We start from the raw sequence: 22,391 nt of genomic DNA, 5'->3' as shown, positions 1-22,391 counted from the left end.
TCCAATTTGCCACAAATAATGAAGGATGCGCATATCCTTGTCGTCTTGGGAGAGCGTGCATAAGCTTTCGATAGCACCTTCCGTGTTGAATCCATTGAGCGCACACAATACGCTTGTACATGAAGAGAAAAAGCAAGAAAAAGAAAAATGACCGAAATACAAATTCTTTCTCTCTATTCTGTCTGTGCCGTCCACTAGGTTCCATGCCTCAGGGGCACCTCATAGAGTATAAGCTCCCTTCTGGAACCCTTCTACACTTTATGAAAGTGTGAGGCTTAGTGAGAGCCTCTTGGCCTTCAATGCCACTTGAAAATGGCCATTATTACAATGGCGGACCCTCCCCCCGGGGAGACGTACGATTTTGACTACTCGCATCGCCATTTGTATACGGCCAATATGGCGGTGATTTCGGCGGGCTTAATCATCAGCACTAGCTGCCTAGCCTTGCGAGTGTATACCAAAGCACATTTGCTGCACAAGTTTGGATGGGATGATGGTATGTTAGCGCCTCACTGGTGAAGTGTGTATCTGACTTTCACAGTGTCTATTATCCTTGCTTGGGTAGGCCGCCACAGCGATTGGAATTGAAGCCATTCCACTAATCTTGCTCCAGGTGTTCTCTGTGGGCACCCAAGCATGCTCCATCTGTAAGTGCCTATTGTCATTGGTTATAACTCTACTAATATGTCAGATGGATACAAACATGGGGGCATGGGAGTCCACTTTTGGAATGTGACACCTGCAGTGTATGAAGTATATGTCAAGGTATGTTCTTCGAAAAATGAACCAATCAAAGTTAATGTATCTAGGTCGTTCTCTCCGCAGCCATTGTCTACGTTCCCGCTCTTGCGCTTGCAAAAATCAGCCTGATTATCCTTTACTACCGCATCTTATGTCACAAACGGTACCAGCAATGGATTCTATACGGCATCGCGTTTGTGGTCAGTAGCTACAGCTTTGCGCTCGTCTTGGCCTTCATTTTCGGCTGCCACCCAATTCAGAAAGGTTGGGATATATCAGTTACAGGGACATGTGTTGATCAATACGCGCTGTATGTTGCAACAGCCGTGTTGAACATCATCTCCGATATTGCGTTGATTTTGGTACCCATCCCAACGGTGTTGGGACTGAACATGCCGGGGATACAGAAGATAGGCCTCTTGCTGATGTTTCTGGTTGGCTGCGCGTGAGTATTCCCACACCAGTCCGTGTCATTGCTGACTTTATAGAACTCTCGTCACCGGCATCATCCGTCTAATCACTTTGATCCCCTTTCTTAATTCTTCTGACCCAACTTACAATATTGGTCGACCAGACCTGTGGATGTAAGTTCCTTACTCCGATCACAACAACACACTCTAATCGCGTTGCAGCAACATCGAAGCCAACTTCGCCATCATCTGCAGCTGCCTCCCCTTCCTCCGCCACTTCCTGCGCCGCTACGCCCCTCGCTTGATCGGTGAAAACAGCAGTCTTGCGCGTCGTTATCACAGCTACACTTATGATTATACTGGTGGAAGCCGAGCCCGGCGAAAGGAGGGTCTCACGCAGCTACAGGATGATATTGAGCTTGCCGAGAATGGAGGAAGTATGCATAGTGGAGTTAGAATATTCAAAGATGTCAAGGTGGAGATCACTACGGAGACGATGCCGGATGTACATCAGGAAAGAGAGAGGGATGGATATAGATGAGTATCAACCACTTTGTTTTTCTGTAGAATATGACATGGTATTACATCGTTTACTTGAATCGAGATAGCCTAATCTATAGCTTGCTTCATTGCAGATTGTCGTTCAGACACATGATTATTCCATGTTATTGCTGCCTCAGTCATCAAAGCGCTCTGTTCTGCTGTCTATGATAGCGGAACTCGAATCTCATATATGGAAGACTGTATTGTTTTGGAGTTTCTCTTGGTATGAATTCCCACCAATATTTATATACATTTATATAGGCCTTCTGGAATTCTCGTTCATTGCCCAGCGTATATCTTTCCGCTCAACGAACTTATGGTGGATGACTTCCGATGCACATCATCTCAAGATCGTGTCTTTCTTTTCGCCCAACGTTGATACTTAAATTCCATGTTTAACAGGTAAGAAAACTTCCAAGGTCGCTCCGGCATTGTGAAGCTTAGTGTGATTTTCCATACAGACGGCTAGGTTAAGTGACCTCGACCCCTCCCTCAGCTATATAGTGATCTTCTACTCAGGTTCAACACTAGTCTGTCAGACCCAGACTCTTCAAAAAGAGCCTCGTTTTCTGTACTTACTGCTTAAGTGTTTCGCGTGACGACTGGATGCAATGGATCCTTCAACATCTCGACTCATTTTGATTCAACTCAAGCGTGTCTTCTAAGAACTACAATCAAGTCTCGGTTGCTTCAATGCAAGAGGCTTCTGACTCTTTGACACGCGGTGAGTACAACCTCTGTTCTCTCTTACCCTCAGCTGGCTCATCTTGTGAAAACCACACACCTTGCTTATACACACTCTAGTGCTCCACACGCGAAAACAAACCCCCCTGCATCGACTTCCGCTTAAGTCGCATAGATGCCAGAATCTTTGGTCAAGTGAAATAGGGTGTATTGGCACGACGCAGATCCTAGCCTCATGGATAGAGTGTCTTTCCAGCTGACTTAGGGGTCATAAGCCCGAGAGGCTAGAGTTATCTAGAGGCACTACGGTGGGGGGTCCATCTGAAGTAATGATAGAGGAACTGTGGGATTAAGACTCACGGAGATCAAACACAGATTACTTGCCTTGTCATTTGGAGCTAGTCTATGTTCCTGTGGTATAACAACGCTATCGTCATCATCATCAGCTTGCCGGGGCCATTGCAAGCCGAGAGTCATCATCGAGGCAGGGATCTGGATAGAGTGGAGAAGAATGAATCGGGTCCATACCGTATGCATACCGGCACAACATCGAGTGAGAGGGTAAAACAGTAGGTATTTTTCAAACCCGCATATACTTCGGTAACAGGCTAGGCCTGTCAATATGTTGACAACATAAGAGCCTGAGTGCATGGTATGTACGTTAATCGCTCCAAGGTATTTTTATCAGTAGTAGTAATATAAATACTCATCTATTCCCTCTGCTTCAATAAAGCCAATCCATAATTCCGTATCCCTACACTTCTAGATACTACCACCCCTTCCCAAGTTCCCTCAACCTCCAATACCAAACCCCATCATGATCCATGCTCCCAAAAAATACCACCACCACCACCACCCCAGCCCCGAACATTCACCACCACCACTACCAACCACCAACATCCTCGGAACCTGGTACATCACACGATCCTCCAGTCCCTTCTGGAGCGACAAACGCAACCCCACAATCACACTAACCGCCGACACCAACACACCACCAGACACTCTACCCCTAAGCGCGCTCTCCCAAGCCACTACAACCTCACCCGCCCCTATCCTCACGAACAAGACATCCTACCAAACGCTATCCTCTTCCTCAGTAAAGACCACAACCGGAACGGACCGAGCGATATTAGCCGGAAAAGAGCTTGGTCCGATTCAGATGGAGTGGCGGGGGAGCGGATGGCTGCGGATGGTGAGTGCGCAGTGGGAGATTCTGGGATGGGGCGGAGCAGACAATGGTGAGTGGCTGCTTGTCTTTGCGAATAAGTCGATGTTCACGCCGGCGGGGATAAGCTTGTATTCTAGGAGGAAAACGGGCGTGGATGAGATGGTGTGGGCAGAGATTGAGGTGGAGTTGAGAGGGCTTGTGGAGAGGTATCCTGCGGAGGGGGAGTTGAGGGAGCTGGTGATGGGGATGGAGGTTGTGAGGTTTGATTGAGGGGTTGGTAGTAAATTAAGGAAGTTTTGCTGCTTTGGTGGAGGTTACGCTTTGTTGCTAGTTAGTACTTTGATGGGGGACTAGAGTGATGGGTATCGTATATTGCGTTTAGAAGAAGAGTATGTTTGGAATAATTAATCGTATATAATGAAATAAATGTAGATGAAAATCACTTTCGCGCTCGCAACATCAACCTTGTACTAGATCGAGGCACAATAGCCGTGGTCCAAACAAAGGTTCGTGGTGCATTCTGATCCGCCAGCTTGAGATCATACTCCATAATCACATGGCTGAGAACTTGTTTCAATGTCCTCGACACAAACCACCGACCGGGACTGTGATTATGGCCTATCAGCTACAGATAACTTGTTTGATTACTTGTGATGCTTACCATGCTTTTTTCGCCGAACCCCAGAAGGGATAGTTCCAATGCACGTCTGTATACTTTGGGAAAGCTCTCACCGAACCATCCGCTTCATCTACCGCCAGAAACCGATATGGATCGAATTTCTTCGGATCCGGATAATGCTCTGGATCTTGCATAATTGCCTCTTGAGGAACGGCAACAAGGTTTCCAGTTGGGACATGCGTGCCGTCTGCGAAAGTGTAGGGTGACAGAGCCACCCGTTGGATTGATACTGTCATTAAACAGGGTTTAGTTATCGGGCTTGATGTAAACTGCGCGTGATATGCGGGGCCTCACAGGCATCTAATGGGCTGAGTCGGGCAGACTCCCGTAGGAAGCTGTCCATCAAAGGCAACCGATCAAAGTGATCTTCATAGCTGGTCACGCTTCGCGCATGCTTGATTTCCTCGCGGAGCGGCTCGATGAACTCTGGATGGAGACACAAGTCATACATGGCGTATACCAGAGCCTGTTGAATGATTAGCCTTGGACGGTATCATATGGGCTGGTTGTGCTAACTGCGGCCATTTGATGCACGGAGGCAAAGAGAATAGCGATTATTTGTTGGGCCAGTCGAGATACTGTTCGTTGTTCTGGAGTCTTGGATGAATCTATTACCCACTGCATGCCGTCACACTATCATGACAGGTAGGTTAGTCCCGGAACAATAAGAGAGAGCTTCTTGACTCACCGGTGAGGGATCCTGGGATGTGCCGTTGCTCTTAACTCGATCTTCTACCTCGGCAGTAACAGCGCGGCCGATGAAATGCATAGCTCCACTCCAACGCATCATGGCTGGTGCCACCAACCTTGGGAAATCAGTATATACGTAGGATAGGCAACAGAGCGGTACTCACGGAACTAAGAATGATGGGAGGTGGCGACATAGTTCCATGGTTACCACGACGTCTTGAAGGTACCGATTGACAGCGTCCTCGAAAGCTGGATCGCTAGCTAAAGGCTCGTTAGGTCATAGCTGCTAGAACGGGGTGTACGGCATATTTCTCACCCAGCTTCTCACCCAAGAGAACGTAATTGTTGATTCGTGTAACAAGGTGCTTAGCTAGGGTAAATCCACTTGCTTGACTCCAACCTGTGACAAGATCAGAAATGCCATTGTTTATCATCATGGCTAAAGTGTACGTACCATCCGAGTCTCTATCTGTCAGCTCCCGCTTGAACAGATCTTGAACCAATGGTTGTAGGCCTTGCTGCATCTGAGGTAAATTAATGCGAAGCAGGACCTTGATGACACGCTTAGCAATATCGTTATTCGGATCTATATCGTTGTGCTGGAAGCCAAACAATGTGTATTTGTGCTGAATTCTCTATGACGCCGTGAGTTACAGTAAACTTGGGTACGTCAAAAAGTGTCCATACCTGTTCCATGGCCGTGTGGAATGAAAGCACGCTCTCCGCGCTCTCCCCCAGCTCCCGGACCTTTTGCTCGGAGGAGACTAATACCTGATACTCATCGAGAGCGGGAATCGCGAAGGACTTATCACGTCCCAACTGCTTGCGATTAGTTGGATATCTCAGAGCAGATCAGTAGACTTGGAGTTGCGTACTCTCTGATAGAGACTGAAGACCGTACCTGCCCCATCGACCACAAACTCGAGACTGGTGAACCACTTTCCGAACAATAAAATAGATGTACCCCCGATGTATGTGTTGAGCTATTGGTTTGAAGGCATTAGCTTGTGAAGGTGAATTTTGGATCGCGTACTAAAGCTGTATAAAGCGAGGAGATATGCATACCGGGCGCTTGCTATACATCTTTAGTAGCTTGATCAGCTGCCAAATAATCCACAGGGTCGCCACAATGTAAGACGTGCGCCTGATATCCAGCAGCTGGCATAGTGCCAGGCTGCTGCTATAAGTTATATCCGCAAGCATATTCCGAGCTGATGCTAATTCTCGTGCCGTTGGAAGTCAAGCTCAACTTGGACAGTTCCGGGTGTACTTGAAGAGATGCTTATATATCTTACGACCTGCTACTCCCCAGCTAGCACTATTCTCCCTGACCACTTGGCCCCTAAGCAACCACGAGTAATGTGCTTGTCACCCCTGATAGTATCACGATCGTCAAATCTCACCCAGCGATATCTTACGAGTCAAGGTAAGCAAACTACGAGGACACATCTGACGGCAACAGTGGATGCCTTGTAGGCTTCATCTGACCAAAATTTCCCGTCATTGCATCATTGCTTCCATCAGCAGCACACAGCCCTCAGAGAAGTCTGGCTGGAGAGATTATGTAGGGAAGCCATGGATTATCACTAAGGCTTAGAGAGGCACCCTCTTACCGATAGTAATCAGGTGTAGAAACCTGGAAGAGGAGTGGGAGCGAAAACGAAAGTATGATTTACAGCATTCAAGGTGTGCAGAGTGTTTCAGATACTCAGAACGGGCTATTATCCATTTGCACTGGCATAAGTCACAAGTCTCATTTAAGACGATGAATCTATAAATTACCATATGAGGTGAGACGGGTAGGGTAATTGATCGACAGGTGGGGTCTGGAGTAAGCACTAAGCGAAATGAACGAGACGTCGTTATGCAAAAACGGTGTCCAGGCCATTGACACCTGTAACGCAAGCCTTACCGGGTACATTGCTTTCTTTTAAAATTTTTGCAATGAAAGAAGGCTGTGACTACCCACGATCACCATGTAGACTGGGCCAGGATGAGCCAGCTGCAAGGGTTTCCCCCTTGCTCAGTCATATGCCCCGGCTTTAGGCCAATAAGTGTCCAATAATCCCTGCTTCTTTGTTTGGTTGGGCCAAAGATACATTGCCAGCTTCTATCCCCCCTTTTCACAAGACCTGATCTTCCCTTGACCTACAATACATTCATTACCTCCCTGCTTTGCCGCTATTTGCTATTACTCTGCGACATCTGCAACCCCCCAAGACCAGCGTTAGAGTATAGAGAATGCCCTTGAATCCGTTCTTAACAATTGCTCTTCAGACTGCCGTGGTGGTGACCACTCTGGGATTCACCCCGGCCCTGTCAAGCCTGAGGCCTGGCGCGTTGGTGATTGTCGCACTATGCACTGGCCATTGCATCTCCACCTCCTTGGGATACTTCGTTCGGACACCATGGGCCAGCCTCGCAGGCGGTTATTCGGTCATGTTACTGCTCCATTATGTCGACATAGGGCTGTTGACACAGTGGGAATTTGTCGACCTCTCCCCAACGAAGTCGCCCAAGACGCTAACTTCGACCTGGGTGGCCCGTGTACGGTTTGGTATCTGGGCGGCCTTCAATGCGCGATGCATTGGAACGCCTGAGCAGGTGCACCACATTCCTGAAGCGGTCACCTGCGACCGAGCCGCATTCCTCCGTCGATCTGCGGGAATTATCCTCCTCAGTTACCTGGGCCTCGATGTGCTCGGCTCGATGGGCGATCCTGAGGTGGGATCTCGCTTCCTCATTGCATCTCGGGTGCCGCTGTTTCGGAGAATTTCTGAAATCACTACGGAAGAGATCGTCATTCGAGTCTTCTCGGGCATTGCGGCTGGCATAGGCTTATTGGCCAGTCAGGGTGGTTTCTATTATCTCTTCGCATTCACCAGCGTTCTTGCGAGGTGGAGTAAGCCGCAGGACTGGCCTCCATTCTACGGAGCCTTGTCGGATGCGTATAGCCTGCGAAGACTTTGGAGGTAAACACCCCCTGTTCTTTTCTTTTTCGGTATCGACTAATACCGGCATAGTCGCGTGTGGCACCAATCAAATTCCCACAAATTCCGTACGATCTCTCGATTTTTCTCACGCGATGTCTTTCGCTTCCAGCCAGGGACGCTTGCCGACCGATATGCCAAGGTCGTGATGGTGTTTGCAACCTCAGCTTTCATGCACTTAATCATTGACCTGTCGTCGGGGCTATCGCCCTCTAGCTCCGGGGCTGTACAGTTCTTCGGCACGCAGGCCTTCGGATTAATGCTGGAAGATCTGGCCGTCAATGCCTACTCTGTTATACTTCGTGGTGGCGGGCCGTCCCGCAACTGGACGGCGTCCCGCGGTGAACGGATGTTTGGGTTTCTCTGGGTCGGAAGCTTTTTGGTCTGGTCGTTTCCTGCGTATCTTTATCCGATGCTGTATCGATCCAACGCTGGTCTCAACGACTCGGTGGTCCCCGTAAGCGTTGTTGGAATGTTACAAGGCAAATAATGCGACCTGGTGCAGCCACGGTCGGCAATGAGCTATAATTGATCAGGTTGCCTATGTTGTACAGAGCAGGCGGTGATGATGCATAAACGGGATGCGGGTTGTGGTTTCAGCCCCAAAATGTGTTGTGAGGTAGTAATTGGTATTTTCAAAGTGTTTTGGTACTAGTAAATTTGTATTTATTTTCGATACTGTATTTACCGCTTATCGCAGGGGGATCAGAAAGGTTTGTAGTTAAAATCCCGACTAAGTCCGAGACACTCCCGCGTGCCTGCAACGTCTCCTTCCGTGGCCCCCATTGCTCCTTGCATGCATGATTCGTGTCCAAGATGCTTTTTGAGTCGCATAGTAAGTGGCCTGTCAGCCTAACACAGGCTGATACCCCTATTGCTATGTATGTTAAGTTGGGCGTCTTGATCGCCTCTGGTTCCTCGTGACTCCTTGTCCTCTTACCTTGCATACTATCGCGAGCTACCGGTCGACTCCCAAAGATAGCTGTTGACACAGCAAAGCCGCCTACAGCTCAGATATCGATGGAGGAAACCGACTCCATTCAATCTGAAGGTTCAACAAACCAGGCTACAACACCAACGGAGACATGGCGGCTAGCAATCGTTATTGTGTCTTTGTGTTGTGGAACTTTTCTGGTTGCTCTCGATACTACTATCATCAGTGTCGCTGTGCCCAGTATCTCCACTACATTCCAGGCCTTTGATGATGTGGGTTGGTACGGCTCAGCCTATCTTCTGACGGTCACAGCGTTTCAACCCGCCTTTGGCAACGTGTTCCAGCTCTTCGATGCAAAGGCGACTTATCTTGGTGTCGCCGTTCTGTTTGAAGGTAAGTCTACTGAATAGTTCACATTTGAGTTACCATGTTGACCTAGAAGCGGGATCCGTACTATGCGCTGCTAGTCCGAGCTCCACGGCCTTTATTGTCGGTCGAGCAATCACGGGGGTTGGTGCTGCTGGTCTATATCAAGGCGCTCTCAGCATCGTTGGGCTGAGCGTCCCGTTAGAGCAACGGCCGATGTACCTGGGAATAGTGCTGAGCGTGTTCGGTATCGCTGCATGTTTGGGACCACCACTGGGAGGTAATCTTACACAACATGTGACCTGGCGCTGGTGTTTTTGGATGTAGGGCTCTTCATCCTACTCGTTGATCTTGACTGACCGTAGCTCAATCGCTCAGCAACCTACCCATCGGTGGCGTGGCAATCATCCTGGTATTATTCTTCCTCAAGCTTCAGGACCGTCGAGCAAAACCAGAAGCCTCAATTCTCGCGCGCCTCCGATCCTTCGATTACATTGGAATCACTTTGACTATCGCCTGGGTGTCCTGTTTAATACTCGCCATGCAATTTGGCAGCAGTTCTAGCAAATGGCGCTCGTCCAAAGTGATTGGTCTGTTTGTTGGCGCAGGCCTGCTTTTGATCGCCTTTTTTCTCTCCCAATGGTATCAAGGGGAGCGTAGCACCGTTCCCCTTCGAGTTGCGCGCCAGCGCTCTGTGCTGATGGGCGCTCTGTATTCGTTTTTCCTAGAGATCAGCATCTACGTCGTAAGCTTCCAGCCTGAAATACAATCTTCTGGTATTCAACTCATTATGTATACAGACACTCTACTATATCCCATTCTACTTCCAATCCGCCCAACTTGTTTCCCCAACAGTTAGTGGTGTCCGGGGAATCCCTCTGGGCGTCTCTCAAATCGCTGGCGTTGTCCTTACAGGCGCCATTGTGTCAATGACAGGGCATTACGTGAGTCACCAGATTCCCGACTTCCATGATTTATGAGCGCTGCTGACCCAAGGTCCACTGCCAGGTTCCATTCATGGTCCTGGGCCAAGTCATCTCTATCATAGGCACCGCGTGCCTGACCAAGCTCGAAGTCGGCACCTCGACTGCATTATGGGCGACATTTCTCGTCATCGCCGGAGTCGGACATGGTTTGGGATTACAGATGCCTTTCACAGCAGTCCAAGTCGTTCTAAAGTCAGACAGCACAACCATCCCTCTAGATATCGCTAACATATACTTTACAGCGACGACGATATACCAATTGGTAATGGTAAGTGGCAGTATCTCTTCGGTGCCAGTAAGTCGCTCGCGCTGACCAACTCGACCTCAAGCAATCACTGTTTTTTTCTCCCAACTCGGCGCGTAAGTACTATTCACCGTGCAGATGACTCATTTAATGGCAGCTCACAATGTTCCGATCTATCAGCGCCATAGCCGTCGCCATCGGAGAAAGCATTTTCGAAACGAGCGTTGCGCACCAAGTCCGCACCTCTCATCTTCCCATTGCTGCAGAGACCGTCATCGCCGCTGGTCCGACCGGCCTACGGTCGCTAACCACTGATGCGACCATCCTCCGCGCGCTGCAAGATGCTTACGCTTATGGAATTCGGGCGGTAATGGACTTTGGGCTTGCGGCCGCATGTCTGGCGGTCCCATTCGCTCTGGCCATGGAATGGCGCAACGTTAAGAAAGAGGCGGCGAGCAAAAAATTGGCGAAAGAGGCCGCGAATGGGACGGATAATGAACAAGCGACGACTGAAAAGCAAAAGAATGACTTGGAGGAGGGAAAGTAGCTCGGAAAGGCTTACTAGACTGGCCTCATTGACATGTCGTATAACATACATTGTGACCTTATCTACTAGAACTACTTTCAAATCAATAAATAGAAGGAATGGGGCTAAGATGATCCCATGAACCAGAATTCTCACAATTTCAATTGCACTCTACTTAATTCGACTACTCGGATTCATAGCGAGTCCTCTGTAACTGCTGAGCGATGCGCTCTAGCATGACTCAAGGGATGTCTCAGTGAAGGCCAATCAAAGACAGAACGGTGTCAGATAAGCAAGAATGACCAAACGTGCATCGACACTTCTCGTTATGGCTCATCTAATGCCGATCTTTCAAACAGGGCGTTCCGAAGTCAGTGTCAACCCACCCGTACCCTGTCAGCAAGTCAAGTGCCCCGCTGCTTGCAAGTGCGCTCGAGGCCAAATCGCCGCTTTGTAAGGCAGAATAAGGGAGGTCCGACATTTAGTTTCAATCATGACTGTTTCTTCATGGTATGGCTTGTAGTCAACACAAAAGAGGACTCATTTGTTAGTGCCTTACAAACGCTCCGATCTCGATAGCTAACGGCCTAACACTACTTAGTGAGACACCCTCATCCTTCAGATACAGATAGTGTATGACGGCTGATGAGCCGGTTAGGTGCTTGTAATTTTCGAAACGAACACTGTCCCACTATGCATCTACCCCGACAATGCTTACTCGTCGCCCCGCCTCCCTTGCTATGTGTAAGCTCAAGAATTCTTACACTGCCAATGATTGTCTCTCAGCTATTCATAGCCCGCAGTGCAATGGACCCTGAAGGTTGGGGCGCTTAAATCCGCAAAAAGTCTTACACACGGCGTGCGGTGCTTACAATCCGGGCGACTGTTGCAGTGTCGGAATGGATGGGGCGGTGCAGCGAGTCTTTACAGCTGCATACATCGCTCATTACTTGCATAAGGATGGAATGCTGTGGGCCAAGGCTGACCACCACTGCGTCTCCGGACGTATAGTATATTCAGCTATGTCTGCCCCTCCATTCCCGTCGCAGTCCACTGCGAAGAAGCTGCGTTGGTCCTCGTATCCCCAGAGGCGTACACTTTGAAGTGCCATGGCGAATAACTATATCGATGAGGCTACATTTGTGGTATGTCTGGAGGAACACCTCCCGCCTTAGCTTGAAGCTTCTATCTTTCCTCAAGCTTGGCTGACTACTTTTCTCCTGACAAGGCCGTGCTTTGGGTCTGTCAGACCATTACGTTCTTCTTCGTCGTTATTCGGCTGCTCCTCCAATATCTTGTCGACCGGAAATGGCACACACACGATGTCCTGATCTTAACGGCTTGGGTGCTATCTCTTGCCAATTGCATCGTGTGGTCGGTATGCTATAAGCAGATGTTCTTCATAACAATCCTTACCACAGGACCAATCGATTTCTCCAACTTGCCAGAAAACATTGCCGCCATCGAGGTGCGATACCTGCGTGGGCAGCTGGCCGGATACCTCCTCTCGTATACTAGTCTGTGGTCGGTCAAGCTGTCCTTCATATTCTTCTTCCAACATCTGGGAAATCGTTTCCGTGCACAACGCATCCTCTGGTGGGTGGTCTTGGCATTTGTTATTGCCTGCTATGGAGGTACACTGGGTGTCCTGGACTATGCATGTGAGATGGCTTCCTTTGAGGATAGCATTGGTCAGTATAATTCTTCTTTCCCTCCAAGTAGTGCTTACAAGTTAACCGCAGTGAAATAGAGGCTTGTGCGAGTGCGTATTCAATCTGGTATGAACGGGTAAGCCTGAAGGTCTCGACGAGTATGGATATTGTATCTGATGCAGCTAGTACGTACTTCCAACCACCCTCGCATTTACTTCAGTCTAACTCATCTCGTTATATAGTTATCGTTCTCTCTGGTCACGTCATGTGGAGAGTTAAAATCGACATTCGGAGAAAGCTCGCCTTGATCGGTGTCAGTTTCCTAACGGCGTTTATCATCATCATAGCGCTGGTGCGACTTGAGCTGAGTGTCTCAGGAACGGGGATCCTAAGCCCTGCCTGGCTGGTTTTCTGGAACGCGATCGAGATCTGTGTTGGTAAGTCTTCTCGAAAATACAGTTGACTTGGAACATGCGGAACGATATCTGACTATGCGAACAGCAATCATGATGGCTTGCCTGGCGTCATTCTGGACCTTTTATACTAAATTGAAGAGACACTCACCCGGTCCTCGGTGGCGCGCTGGGGGACTCCCTCCGCGCGATTATGCGTCTCTCGAAAGACCAATCCTGCTGAACGGACAATTCAGCGATAGAGACAAACATAACCATTCAGCACTCTCGATGCAGAGCCATAACTCGCAGAATACGGGACAGGGTATTCCGAGGGGGAAGACGGAGGAGCCTTAGGGGGGAGGTGATTTTGCAACGGGCACCTTTCCCTTCGGGGAGGAGGAAGGAAAGATCTGATGGCCTGGTTCAGTGAATGTCCCAACAAATGTAGTAAGCGATCATTCCAGACTTTATCCCAAACATCTCCCGCTTACCATCATTTTTTATCAGCCTTAGAAGGTTCCAATATGGACTAAACATGCGAACTGCAGCCATCTTATGTACAATCTTGGGTATGCATTCTGTACTATGTCGCACTTTACTCCGGCTGTATCAAGTCTGGTTTGCGGTACGATACGATAAAGCAATTGCCTTGCCAAGTAGACAAAAACGATGTGTTGCTGGCCGCCAGAGAATCCAGGTCGATGCATATGTGGAGATCATATTGAAGACAATTCCATGTTTAAGGTATTGGGGCGACAAAAAATGTGAGATAGTCTTTTAACTCTCCATGCCAATGGAGATAGTCGTACAGAGAGGACATCTCATCTTGTAAGTGGGATAACAAGCGTCTGCCTATAAATCGTTTGACGGTATGTTCTCAATCAGGAGTACTTATGAGGTGGCGACTTCACAGCTCTGTTGTTTAGCAGGGCTTCCAATCGCTTTCTGAATCACCACCAAATTCAATCGGTGATAGCTTCACTCTTACCTTTTTTTTTTTTTTTTTTTTTTTGATAGCTTCACTTTTTCCTTTTTTTTTTTTTTTTTTTTTTTTCAGAGAGACAGTAAGATTGTAAACCATGAGTGCCCAATATTCACGGAGATGGGAGAATGAGATGACAGGTTGGGGTAAAGCATGATGAACATCATAAATGGGGACAAGAAGAGGAGAGGAAACAGTAACCCTGTAACTTTCCAGAAAGAGCAACTTCTGACTTCGTCTAAGAAGATATTCGCAGGGCAGTCACTACAACTGTGCTGAGTATTCACTTCGAGCAAGCACATTCCCGGTGGGCTTGATGGTTTACTCAGATACCAAAATCCTTGATCATAAAAAACTCAGATTCTCCCCCCCGCCTATCATAAACCGGCGAACCACAAGGCTGTCATTAGGGGAACAAGTTAAGATGGGATTTACTACGATTTTCTGGGTGTTTATAGAATTTGATTGCCATGCGAAATGAAGACTAGGCTTTGATGATTACAAAGTACTAGTAGCCGGAGGACGAGGAATTTTAAACATGAGGTTGGATGGAAGACACCAGTCATCTATAAACTCAATAATTATCATAAGTATACAGACACTCAGTATTCTATGGTAGAACTTTACCGATGTAAGACTATCTATCTACTAACTGTGACAACTGGTCACATGACCAACGAACTTAGTGAATTGAAGCTTTATAAGAGATGCGCGTTCTGAGTCTGTTGACTCAGAATTCTAGTCTTTTACTGGATAGTCCAACGGAATAACTCCTGAAGCACACCAGGCGGGATCGTGACACTTAACTGTACCGACGTACACGAGGAAGTGCTTGACTTCCATTTGAGGTCACTCTGCATCAGGTCATGCTTCTGACGAAAGCTTATTTATATGCGGCAATAACCACCTTGGTCGAATAGAGCTGAGTATGGAAGCCACCATCCTGAGCACCTGCCTTGTGTTCTTTGTGTTTATGAGTCCATGTAAGACAATCAACAGAAGTTCCGATGAACCTCTTCCCCGTCCCACACATCAAATACTCAGACAAGCTAACGCATCATTCTTTTTCAATAGCCAGTCTTCATTAAACGATAGCTTTATGGAACGTGGCCTTGAAAACTGCCTTTGCAACAGCATACCGACTGAAGCAGTCGATCTCCAAGATAACAGACATCCCATTGCCTTTTTGAAGGTGAGGATGGTCCTATATATTCCTATACTCACAACTGCATCAGCGTTAAGTACTGAAGTCCGATTTGACATAGAAAAAATATCTAATATCTCAACAGCAGCAAGACAGGTATGCAAAAAAGAGCTGCATGCTGTTGAATGGCTCTGCATGAGCCGAATGGTGAGGGACAGTCTTTGGAGGAGTCAGGTTCATCGTGCGCCTGCCGTCCCGGAAAGGTTTTGGAGGATATACTTCGCTACTTCGAAAAGATCGAGGCGCAAAGAGCAGGCGCAGGGCAGCCCAGAGCTGGTACAGTTCCTGGGCCTGCCCTCCAGATGGCTTCGCCAAATACGTACGGCATGCACTGGACCGACGTATCAATGCAACATATTAAGCCAAAAGCTTTTGCAGCTGTCCACAAACACGCCACGAAGCAGCATGATGCTGTGTAGCCTGAGTTTGCTCGCGTTATCCTACTTAGGGTGACAATGGGGATGAAAAGGCCTTTCTGGTCTAATGTTCGGGTTCAACCGAGACCCTGGTCGCATGCCTACATACCTGAAATGCCTCAAGGCGATAGGTAGTCTTAGAGAGGGAGCTACTAAGCTGACGCCATTGACCAAGACATTTCAAGTGGCTTATGCCGACGGCAAATACACTGGAGGCGACCGTACGGCAGCGCCCCGAAGGCGCCTGGTAAAGGCCCCCTCGAAGGAGATCCTCGCGCTCTACGAGGGTCTGCCAAAGGCGTACGCGTCCGTGATCATGCAGAGGCGCACGCAGCGGATCGGCCTAGCCCATATCCTCTACAAACTCAAGGCGCAGGAGAGTGACCTTTGCAGCTGCGGGCAGGGGTCCCAGACCCCGAAGCACGTTCTACTAGCGTGCTCCGGCTTCGTAGGGCTGCGCAATCAGATGCTTCATAAGATCGCCGCACGAACGGGTAAAGAATACACAACCGTCCGGTTGTACTCGGGTAGTTGATACTTTAAATAAACTATTTGCTCTGTTTCAAAGCCTAAATTAGTAATTACAGAATAACTGGATAATTGGATTTCTTAGCTGGTCACGGTTCTCTGCCAAGCACCTCGGACCTGCGCGAGCTTATCCCCTGCAGTATAACAAGAATCACTGGTTGTTCGTGGGGCAAGCCTTCCGATGTGCTTTCTCCTGTCTTGTTGTCGATGACTGCCACCTTCAGGAGAAACGGGTTTTATCTGATGTCTTCTTGTGTGTCTGCAGATTTTTCTCTAACTTGCTTCAAGAAATATTCTAAAGTCAGTAAATGCTCACCAAGTAAGATATGAAGAACGAGGGAATACTGGTCAATAGTCTTTTTAACCCTGCTATTGTCATGCATGTCTGTCCGTCAAGTCCTTGTCCACTCATTCTGAAGATGTTAGTCAAATACACTTGAAGTCCGAGCTGGTGAGCGTTCATAAGCGGATAGGGATGTCTTCTTCGTCTTCTTCTGGACAGAATCCAAACGGTTCAGAAGCACGGCACCCGATCAGATACCAATGAACTCTGAGCAGGTACGCGTCCGCGTCTCAATGGGAATACTCAGAGGTCGTAATTGAAACAAAAAGGAGACACTACGAGAGCATAGAAAGGTGAGTCGGTAAGACCTTGGCAGTCATGGGACCCACCTAGTCCCAAAATGGACTGGCAATGGACAGACTTAGTAGAATTTCGAAAGCCGTAGTTGTACCTCTCCCCTCACCATACCGCACACTCCGACAATAGTTCTTTTAACTTTGTTAGAAAGGTAAGTCTCCCAATTCTAATCTCACAATGCCGTCCTCTAGCAAGGCCAGAAAGGCCAAAATGGTTAAGAACCAACCCAGCATCAAAAAATACTTCAAGAGGAAGCAGGATGAGGTCAAGGCACCAATTCCAGCTACCTCTCGTCCGATCAAACGTCGCCGGGCCTGTGGCCTGGATGATGGGTCGGATGGGGATGGCAGCGGCTGCAAGGACAGTGTCCCTGAAAACAAGCTGCCATCAAGTGAAGGTGATCGCAAGCTGGACAGTGTCCAGAAGGCCTCACCTTCGCTCCTGAAGTGCGGGGAAAGTGAGATGGACTGCGTCCATCCTGCGACCCTGCCTGATGACGATTCTGCCCTCATCAGTGATGGGGAACAGGACGTTATCGACGTCGAAGTCGGCGACAATGAGTATATTGCCTGCCCAGACGACGACGTCGAGGTTAACGATAAGTTCGAAGTCATAGTGACTTATGCAACTCATCGCCTCACCACACCTGTCAAGACGGACACAAAGTTTCTTATCCAAAGGCGCTTCCGGGTCAGTGACCCAGAAGACCGGATAAGAATGCGGGCTGGCCAAGAGGTCCAGCACGCTGATATGTCGCTAGACAGCGAGCTTGATATACAGTGTATGTCAGCTTCAACAGTGCTGCAGGCTGGTCCAAGGTGTCCAGCAGGATGATACGTCGCTAGACGGCGGCTTGATACATGTGTATTGAGCTTCATCTGGAACTGCAGGCTGGCCAAGAGGTCCAGCACACTGTTTCATCACACGACAGAGAGCTTGGTATACAAGGTATATCAGCTTTCTCATCCAAAGTGTATCCGGGTCAGTGGCCCAGAAACATGGATGAGAATAGCAGGCTGGCCAAGGGTCCAGCACGCTAAACCTGTCACTAGACGACGAGCTGAGTATACAGTGTATTTCAGCTTCATCATCCAAAGTGTTCCGGGTCAGTGACCCAGAATACTGGGTGAGAATAGCAAGTTGGACAGAGTCCACAATGCTAAGTCGTCACCAAACGACAAGCTTGAATGCCAGCGGCATTCACTATAGCTTGGAGTCGATGACAGTGGTATCGTCAGGGATGAGAAGAGTCTCTTTTACCCCGGTGATGTCGATGGTGATGCCAAGTTCGAAGAAGTGATAGTCACTTATTCATTGGCATTTGTCCACTGTCAATGTCAATGCCATTTTGCGCAAAGTTTGCGTGAGGCGACTGACAAACCGCAAGGGTGGTCCTCAAATTGTTTTTGAGAAGGGAGTAGTCTTAGAGGCTCTCTACCTCCCATTCATGGCGACGGGTGCGGTTTTGTCCCTGGTGATATGGATCACCTGGGCAATACCCGCTGTGAAACCTGTGTAGGATCACACCGTTGCTTGGATAGCTGCACCGAGCAGGGTCTAGCTATAGCTAGACTTTGCTCTGTTCAGGAATTGCCAAAGGCACTATGCCGGGTACAAGCCGAACCATGACAGTCTTGACTGGCACAAAGGGGCCCTTCCTGTAGCTGAATTCGGCCAAGATTGCAGGAAACCTTGCAATCAGGAAGAATGCTGGAGAGGACGTGGGTGGTTTCAATTGATGAAAGCTTGTTGCACATAGCTTAGGCTTGTTGCGAACAGTTTGGGCTTGTTGCAAACAGGTGATTTCTGTTGCGAACAGCTTGGGCTTGTTGCGAACAGTTTGAGTTTGTTGTGAACAGCTCGAGTCTCAGAAACATTTGCATGGGGCAATAGTCGCATGCATCGCTCTAGTTCCTCTTCTCAGGTAAACTCTTGTGTCATGTCTGCTTCTTCTTGTTGAAACAGCAAAAGGCTATGGTCGGAAGAGGACACCAATGTATGGCGCCTCTGAAGGTACCCGCGCTGGCGGTGGACTTAAGTGTTTTACACGCTTACCCACAATGGCTCCATGCGGACGACTGATGACCCAGGGCCGCAAGGGCTGGGTCGGATGCGTCAACTACGCAAGGATAAAGCACCCATAGTTTGCAGCAATAGCAACTGTGGACTTGTTGAGGACTTGACGACGGGAGATCTTGTGAACCCACAGTCGGCCACAACAATGTGTCCTCGGTGTGATTGTCATTACATCGAGGATAAGAGACATAGCGTGCCCACTACACCGTCTCGTTAAAGCCGGAGCCAGATCCAAGGAGAACTGAGGTGACGGCCGGTCGTGATATTGCACTCATTGTTAGAAGCAAGAGACTCCGACCGCAAATATCGAAGTTTACGTGGGAAGTTTCCCATGAACCCGTCTGTCACTGTTGTGATGGTAGAAAGGGACTTCGTAATGGGGTTTCATTGACACATAGAGTGTCATTGAAGTGTATGCAAGGCATACGCATTACCCTCCAGGTAGGCATCTGCCGACCTGGTACTGCATCATAGGGTGCGGCTATGGTGCAGTAGCCGGACGATGTGGCCCAGCCACATGCTCACACCTTCACGCGGTGTCCGGTGTTGATCGCCAAGAAGCGAGACCAAGATGAGCGCTGAAATTTAATGCTGGCTATTGTAGGTATGGTTAATCAATGTATGAGCTAACCCCAACTCTCGCTACTTTCACCCTCAAAGCATTACTGTCTTGCCCGCGAATTCCCATTTAGATTACATTCGAAACCTTAGCTAAAACATAGACCTTCGATGGTGACACCTTTGTCATCTTCAAACCCGGCGCTTGTATCGGCTTTCAATAGGCGTGCCAAGTGCAGGTTGGAAATGGAAAAGGAGCAATGTTAGTGACTTACACCTGTGGCTCGTTTGTGGAACTTCCTCGTGCTAATCAAAGTTGATCAGTCTTGAGCAATCTAGAGAACATGGACCTCCTAAGCGGGCCGATATTATTGACGTGTAAGGGATGTGTTAAGATGAGAAAGCGTCTATGCAGTCTATGGGGTGAACAACCACTTGTATCGCCAATATGTACATAGAACAAGACGTGAGGAGGCCCCAAGGGGACCACGCTGATACATTGTCCCACAACACGACCATACCGAAAGCTACCGGGAGTGGCGAAGAGACATATTGGACCATGAGGGGATGCAGAGAGGCTGGGCTACGGGTATCTGATCGGTTGAGAAACTACACGAATGGCTTCACGAAGCAGGAAGCAGCAAGCGAATGATATGTTGCGCTGAAGTGGACATACGTTTAAACTTAAGACTCGTGGCTGCGGCCAAACCGCTCGTCGGCGACCAGACAAGACTTGTTATATTGCACTCATCTTCTTCACTAACAGCAGCCAAGGACGCGCATACCATTGAGCAGGAAGCCAATATGACATCGTCTTCCTAGCCTCTAAAGCACAAAATCGGACTTCTTGTGAGAATAAGTCTTGGATTAATGCAAATGACCTAGCTGTCAGAAAGCATCAAGATCAATGTAGACTTGCTTGCCAGCATTCTAATCCAATGGTCCATTTCGAGCCAACGGCGCTTTGAAGGAGCAACCAAAAGCACATGGGCAACACGGTCACCTGGGGTATTGACATAGACCAGAGTAAGCCAGCATGGTTTATTTAGCAGACACTGATGCAGTGTCTAACACGCAACTCAATATCAGCGAGAACCCGACAAAGCTGCTGCTGATAATCGACACCTGATCCAGCCACCCGTCCATGGACCGCGCCTTGCATGGAACCTTATAAAGTCACATCGTATAGTAAGAGTTATAGGCGCTTAGTATTGACTGATGCTTTGGGAACAAAAGCTCGGCCTAGTACTTGAACTAGATCCAAAGATCAGCGCTGGGCGGGAGACTCTGAACTCTAGTGCTCGAGATCAAAATGTAGGAAGGCCCACTGGAAGGAATTGCAACCTCATTAGCACGGGGACGTTTTTTGGACAATGATTTAACTTCAATCGGGGTTCTCCCTCTGGTTCATGTGTACTAGCCTCGCTAGCATGGTTGTTATGCCGTGTTAGGACTGCCTGGGTGGTTGTTTGCTGTGGATTATGGGCTGGACGCAGATACGGAGGTTGAATATGAAGAGTGGTAGTTCGCATCGTTGTATAGGAAGCGAGTGGTATGGAGAGGGATGTCGGGTGAAGGGAGGTAGCAGAGTTGATGAGGTCTTCCTCGTGGATGATGGGCATGATTCATAGATACTGAGAGCCTCGGATAATGGGATAGCACTAAAGAAAAGCAAGAGGTCAGCGGCTGGGTATAGAGTGGGCATGGATCTTTGAAGAGTCGCTAATTATCATCAAATTAACGCGGGTGGGAATAGAGAGGCTCGCAGTTCATCGACTCGTGATATTATGAGGTGATCTCCTAGCGAAGGGTAAATGAGGTGCTGACGAAAATAAGCGAGTATTCAGAGAGAGGGAGAAAGGTGGTGTGGGAGAGAGAATCAGCCTAGAAAAGACATTATAGAGAACAAGACGAGAGTGTCCACGGAAGACACTGGCTACGTAAAAAGCGAGGCTTTAAGACCAACCGGCCACGGCAACTGCCAATACTATAAAGTAGTGCTTCCCTGCGCTAAACATGTACTCGGTAGAGAGTGGTAATGTATCTGCCTTGGGATCATTCTCTTAACAGCCATCCTTCTAGGTCTCTACTGGTATTTTATGGTCGCTTGATTCCCTTCCTACAGCGGGTCCATATTGGCGAAGAAAACCACGCTCACCAGTTGGGCATCCTTACAGGCTTCGTAGATCGTATGGGTCTTGCTACATTTAGTACGGGAATGTGGCGGACTACACCTACTCAGAAAGTAGTGAAGTATATCAAGAAAGAAAGTAAAAAAAGAAGTTCTCATTCTCAGGCGTCTTCGGTCTCGTCCTCCCAACCATTCTCCTCCTGGAGGCGGATGTACTCGTCAACGGCCGCGAGAGCGTTCACCAGCACCTCCCTCCGCTCATTCCAGCGCCGCTCTTTCTCCTCGATATTTAGGAGATGGCCTATATACTCGTCCTCCAGGCGAAAAAACTCCTCCATCAGCTCTCGCCGCCTCTGCGCCTTCGCGGCGGCCTCCTCCGGGGTCTATGTGTATCTCATTAGATACTATCATAATGAAAACAATAGTATCTTGTACTAACAGTTTCGGCGGGCCCCGGCCCGGTCTGTTGCTGTTGCTGCTGTTGCTGCTGCTGCTGCTGCTGCTGCTCCTACAATAAACTTTAGTTAGTATCAGAAGCAAGTATAACACAAATGAGCTATATTGTGATGATAGTGTGAGGTGTTGTATACTATTCGACTGAATGCTGTTGTTGACGAGGGGACGCGAGGGAATAAGTGATATAAAGTAATTGAGAGTATACTCACTTCGTTGGCTAGAAGGAGACAGTAAGTATGGGTTGATAGGTGTGTATTGATGTGGAATTTTCTGAGGTGGTACTTACCAGGCATGGTGGTAGTAGTAGTAGTAGTAGTAGTAGTAGTAGTAGTAGTAGTAGTAGTAGTAGTAGTAGTAGTAGTAGTAGTAGTAGTAGTAGTAGTAGTAGTAGT

At 48.5% G+C, this 22,391-nt stretch overlaps 8 protein-coding genes across 8 annotated transcripts; 6 read left to right on the top strand and 2 right to left on the bottom strand.

Moving 5' to 3' along the window:
- Positions 1–312: 312 nt before the first annotated feature.
- On the top strand, positions 313–1,692 carry BO88DRAFT_487557 (uncharacterized protein; the record flags this gene model as incomplete). The annotated part of the gene is made up of 7 exons (XM_025712550.1): positions 313–496; positions 542–561; positions 614–647; positions 692–765; positions 810–1,186; positions 1,230–1,325; positions 1,374–1,692. 7 exons carry the CDS (start codon positions 313–315, stop codon positions 1,690–1,692), a joined length of 1,104 nt encoding a protein of 367 aa, XP_025563935.1.
- A 1,451-nt stretch (positions 1,693–3,143) lies between these two features.
- Positions 3,144–3,907, top strand: BO88DRAFT_275804 (uncharacterized protein). Its single transcript, XM_025702389.1, has one exon. The coding sequence runs from the start codon at positions 3,196–3,198 to the stop codon at positions 3,814–3,816; it is 621 nt and encodes a 206-aa protein (XP_025563934.1). The 5' UTR covers positions 3,144–3,195; the 3' UTR covers positions 3,817–3,907.
- Positions 3,908–3,985: 78 nt separating this feature from the next.
- BO88DRAFT_425061 (cytochrome P450) lies at positions 3,986–5,998 on the bottom strand (the record flags this gene model as incomplete). The annotated part of the gene is made up of 11 exons (XM_025708798.1): positions 3,986–4,151; positions 4,208–4,454; positions 4,520–4,691; positions 4,742–4,858; positions 4,914–5,031; positions 5,080–5,176; positions 5,232–5,315; positions 5,370–5,550; positions 5,603–5,734; positions 5,791–5,898; positions 5,981–5,998. The coding sequence occupies 11 exons, from the start codon at positions 5,996–5,998 to the stop codon at positions 3,986–3,988; spliced, it is 1,440 nt and encodes a 479-aa protein (XP_025563933.1).
- Positions 5,999–7,153: 1,155 nt separating this feature from the next.
- Positions 7,154–8,524, top strand: BO88DRAFT_481766 (wax synthase family protein; the record flags this gene model as incomplete). Its single annotated transcript, XM_025712199.1, has 2 exons — positions 7,154–7,887; positions 7,939–8,524. 2 exons carry the CDS (start codon positions 7,157–7,159, stop codon positions 8,393–8,395), a joined length of 1,188 nt encoding a protein of 395 aa, XP_025563932.1. The 3' UTR covers positions 8,396–8,524.
- A 401-nt stretch (positions 8,525–8,925) lies between these two features.
- Positions 8,926–10,982, top strand: BO88DRAFT_338116 (MDR family MFS transporter; the record flags this gene model as incomplete). The annotated part of the gene is made up of 8 exons (XM_025702970.1): positions 8,926–9,232; positions 9,282–9,528; positions 9,584–9,950; positions 10,006–10,149; positions 10,214–10,383; positions 10,434–10,459; positions 10,521–10,551; positions 10,616–10,982. 8 exons carry the CDS (start codon positions 8,926–8,928, stop codon positions 10,980–10,982), a joined length of 1,659 nt encoding a protein of 552 aa, XP_025563931.1.
- Positions 10,983–12,070: 1,088 nt separating this feature from the next.
- On the top strand, positions 12,071–13,362 carry BO88DRAFT_481764 (uncharacterized protein; the record flags this gene model as incomplete). The annotated part of the gene is made up of 5 exons (XM_025712198.1): positions 12,071–12,106; positions 12,190–12,652; positions 12,712–12,798; positions 12,856–13,050; positions 13,115–13,362. The coding sequence occupies 5 exons, from the start codon at positions 12,071–12,073 to the stop codon at positions 13,360–13,362; spliced, it is 1,029 nt and encodes a 342-aa protein (XP_025563930.1).
- A 3,544-nt stretch (positions 13,363–16,906) lies between these two features.
- BO88DRAFT_487556 (uncharacterized protein) lies at positions 16,907–18,297 on the top strand (the record flags this gene model as incomplete). Its single annotated transcript, XM_025712549.1, has 4 exons — positions 16,907–17,559; positions 17,831–17,904; positions 17,988–18,074; positions 18,166–18,297. The coding sequence occupies exons 1-4, from the start codon at positions 16,956–16,958 to the stop codon at positions 18,295–18,297; spliced, it is 897 nt and encodes a 298-aa protein (XP_025563929.1). The 5' UTR covers positions 16,907–16,955.
- A 3,407-nt stretch (positions 18,298–21,704) lies between these two features.
- BO88DRAFT_414592 (uncharacterized protein) lies at positions 21,705–22,292 on the bottom strand (the record flags this gene model as incomplete). The annotated part of the gene is made up of 4 exons (XM_025708173.1): positions 21,705–21,926; positions 21,983–22,051; positions 22,209–22,216; positions 22,286–22,292. The coding sequence occupies 4 exons, from the start codon at positions 22,290–22,292 to the stop codon at positions 21,705–21,707; spliced, it is 306 nt and encodes a 101-aa protein (XP_025563928.1).
- Between the last annotated feature and the right edge of the window lie 99 nt (positions 22,293–22,391).

This window comes from Aspergillus vadensis (assembly GCF_003184925.1).
Source record: "Aspergillus vadensis CBS 113365 unplaced genomic scaffold BO88scaffold_9, whole genome shotgun sequence".
NCBI lineage: Eukaryota > Fungi > Ascomycota > Eurotiomycetes > Eurotiales > Aspergillaceae > Aspergillus > Aspergillus vadensis.
The sequence above is the reverse complement of the archived record's forward strand: the minus strand, read 5'-3'. Positions and strand labels throughout refer to the sequence as shown.

What these genes read in the sequence shown, in the direction of transcription:
- BO88DRAFT_275804 (XM_025702389.1), top strand. Translation starts at nt 3,196, where the DNA reads ATGATCCATGCTCCCAAAAAATACCACCACCACCACCACCCCAGCCCC.